At 37.3% G+C, this 3439-nt stretch overlaps 1 protein-coding gene across 1 annotated transcript in view; it reads right to left on the reverse strand.

Moving 5' to 3' along the window:
- Positions 1–266: 266 nt before the first annotated feature.
- Positions 267–3439, reverse strand: part of LOC118768647 — a 9362-nt gene continuing 6189 nt past the window's right edge. Inside the window, exons 2-3 of the mRNA XM_036515498.1 lie at positions 1118–1770; positions 267–548 (exon numbers count right to left, since the gene is read on the reverse strand). Of these exons, the coding sequence (XP_036371391.1) occupies positions 1158–1760 (603 nt within the window). The 5' untranslated portion in view covers positions 1761–1770 and the 3' untranslated portion in view covers positions 267–548; positions 1118–1157. The remainder of the gene's footprint in view (positions 549–1117; positions 1771–3439) is intronic.

The raw sequence follows: 3439 nt of genomic DNA on the forward strand, positions 1-3439 counted from the left end.
CAAGTACTGCAATAGCTGAAGAAAATATATACGTGCAGAGGATTTCAAAACTTGTAAGAAATATAAAGATTAAATAAATTCCCCATATTATAAAACATAGAAACGATATGAATGTTAAAATGAAAGCAATAATCTTGAAAATATAGTTAGGATTCAAATACAGGGGTTAAATATAAACTCTGAAATAACTTAATGGTAAAGTTAAAATCAGATAAACAATTGGGATTCCATAATAAACGAGGCACAGAAATAATTCGCAGACAGAAAATACAGCAAATAAAATTGTAATGGAAACAAAGAGCCAAAGCGTAAGGAATCGCCAGAAAATATTTCTCCTGTAGTAATATAACCAAATTTTCTTTATACGATTAATCCAAGTATAAATTATTAAATACCAGAAATTTGGGTTTAAAGCAGTAGAAATATTAGCTTTCATTATTGCATAGAGTAGATCATAATCCTGTAGTGTAGAAACATTTAAACTGCCATACTTCTGTAATAATCTCTTATTTTGAATGAGAAACGTGAAAGTGGATCTTTGATGTAATGTATTATAAGCGACAGTCTCACTTGTTCGACTGGGAAGAACAAAGAGAATAAAGCTGAAAAATATGTAGACCGTGAACCACAAAAACGGACCCCCCATGAAGCCATCTGTATTGTCATAACTTTCAGTTATTCCTAATATTAGGGCGCGATAGCCCAATGGTATACCATCTTGGTAAAGAATTTCTACTGTTTCATATAAAAATAAGTAATGCATCAAAAGATCCAGAAAGATTACTGAAAGAGAAAATAGAATACAAAGGAATCTTCTCAGCCTCGAGGCTAAGAGAGTGGAATGGTGAAAGCAAAACAACCAAGACAGAAAATGAGAGAATGTGTAAATATTATGTTTTCCATTGATCCACTCGGATTCGTGTGGCAATGTGCTTTTAATTGTAAATATGAATTCATCATGAGCAAACAGTGGCAGATTGAGTTGACGGGAATGTGAAGGTACTTTCGCTTTTGATACGAAACTAATGAGTAATGGTAATATAGCCCACAAAACAGCTCCGAAAGTATTTGCATAATTGTAAAATATAGAATTCTCAATGATTTTTCCTGAACAAATGGATTTGGTGTGATAAACATGACTTTCATTTTTATAGAGTTTACAGCAATAGTTCTCGATTTATACCAATTCGTTTGTGAGCTTCAAATGTGCCAGGGCTGTTCTTCTTTATGTCTTGAGACAAATTTATATAAAAACATATGAATCCAGATTCTGCCATTTGCAATTTGTCCATAAATGTGATTCTTTTCAATGCCTCGAATATCAAATATATTAAATCGTGTCTCTGAATATTTTGTTTTCCACAAGTGATATTGATATCAATCCTTTGTTTAGCAACGTAGACGTCTAACATTTTAAAAGAATTCATTGAAAAATCATAGGAGAAAGTTCTATATAGAGTTAAAGCACCTGATTTATCTGGAATCCACGTAAAATGTCTCGCATTCGCAAAATAATCCAAAGGTACAGGATTAAGAAGTTCATCAAGTGTCTTGTTTGATAAATGGACTTCAAAATTGAAAACCTCTTTTTCTAATTTTACTAAACGAGATAAAATCTCACCGATATTGGGAGGGATTTTAACTTCACAATCATTGCCGAGTTCCTTCGCATCGATGTTTAGTGATGTCAGTGTGATAATAAGAATGATTGAAAGAATAAGAGAACTGGTTGCTGTTGTTGTCGTCTGCATGGCAGCCATATTTGGTTATCTGTAAAAATATGAAAAAACAAAGCATATTAAGTAATGAAGATTCAACTCCGTTTCTTTATTTCATAGACATTTGCACTGTTACGAAATAATCATAAGTGTTGTGGTCAATGTATCTGAGAAATCAATGCATTTTTCTGTTGCCGAGTACCTCTTTTATGGTTAAACATATCCCCGTTTCAAGGTCAATATTTTCTATTCAACGGTTGCAGGAGATGTTCTATTGCATTCGATGCTACCTAGTTCAAGGTATTAAAATTAGCATCATAACTGAATCAAGTTATATTTGAACTGAAAATACGGAGGTTTGAATGTAGATGGTAAAGATATATGAAATGAGTATGAATTTCATTTCAAAACAGATTCAAAATGGAACGCTAAGAAATGACCATGTATGAGTACGTTTCTAGTAGACCTGAAGATGATGGTAACACAGGGAAGAAACGAAACCCCTTTTGGACTCATGACCGATACATCACACTAGGCTTCGAAAGGTATGCATTTACAGTCCAAGAACGGGAGATTGCTACTAAATACCTAATCAATAAAAGAGACATTGAAGACACTGACGTTCTTAGGGGCAGCTGAAAATATAGATTAATCATAATCGTCGTCGCCGTCATCATCATCCTTGTCATCTTCATCATAATCGTCATCATCCTCATCATTTCACGTCTGCTTTTCATGCTGGCATGGTTTGGACGGTTTGACAGGAGCTGGCTAGGCAAAAGCCTGCACAAGGCTTCAGTGTATATTTTAGCATGGATTTTAGGGCTGGATGCTTTTCCTAACCAACAGGCCGGAAGAGTGTCTTTTACGTGGCCCCAGCACAGAGTAGGCCAGTTTTGGCATGATGTTTACAGCTGGATGCCCTTCGAAAATACCAACCACTTCACAGTGTGGATTGGTGGCTCTTTACCTGGCACCAACATTTGCAGGGTCACCAAGTAATTTGCAAGACAAATATTCTTTCAGACGGGGAGGGAGCATTGGAAGAATGATGTTGTGCCAGATGAAGAGAGGTTGGTGTGACAGAGAGATAGATATAGGTAGAAACGAGTGAGACTGTTGTGGAGGAGGTACGTGGTTGTTCGGTCAGGAAGAGAGATGGAGAGAGAGAGAGAGAGAGAGAGAGAGAGGGAGAGAAAGACAGAGAGACAGACAGACAGAGAAAGAGAGAGAGACAGAGATCATGAATGATGACAGAAACAGGTGCGCTGCAGTAAAGGAGCTGCATGGTAAACCAATCAGAGGGAGAGAAAGAGAGAGAGAAAGACCAAGACAAAGAGAGAGGAAGTGATAGAGAGAGAGAGAGAGTGAAAGAGAGCGATGGCGAGGGAGTAGAGACTTTATATGACTTCAAAGAGTGTGGGGTTGGGGAATGCGATGACTGATGAGACCTGGGTATATAGAGGGGTGGCGGACAGCATATTAGCAATGGGGTAGGATTGGGGTACATGAGATAAGCATAAGCATAGAGCAAGAACATGAGGAAACGTGGGGAAGAAGAGGGATGTTTTTGGATTTTGGGGGTAGGGTGTGTGAAAAGTCTTATTGTTACATGTGGGTGGGACACTCGGTGTTTCGAGAATTCAGTCTCACTGAAATGGGCGGCTCATGTTTCTTTGGAAGACATCACACATGGGATTTGCAGTTGCCCGAAAATGTCA

Source organism: Octopus sinensis, unplaced genomic scaffold (genome assembly GCF_006345805.1).
Source record: "Octopus sinensis unplaced genomic scaffold, ASM634580v1 Contig00280, whole genome shotgun sequence".
In the NCBI taxonomy this organism is placed as follows: Eukaryota; Metazoa; Mollusca; class Cephalopoda; order Octopoda; family Octopodidae; genus Octopus; species Octopus sinensis.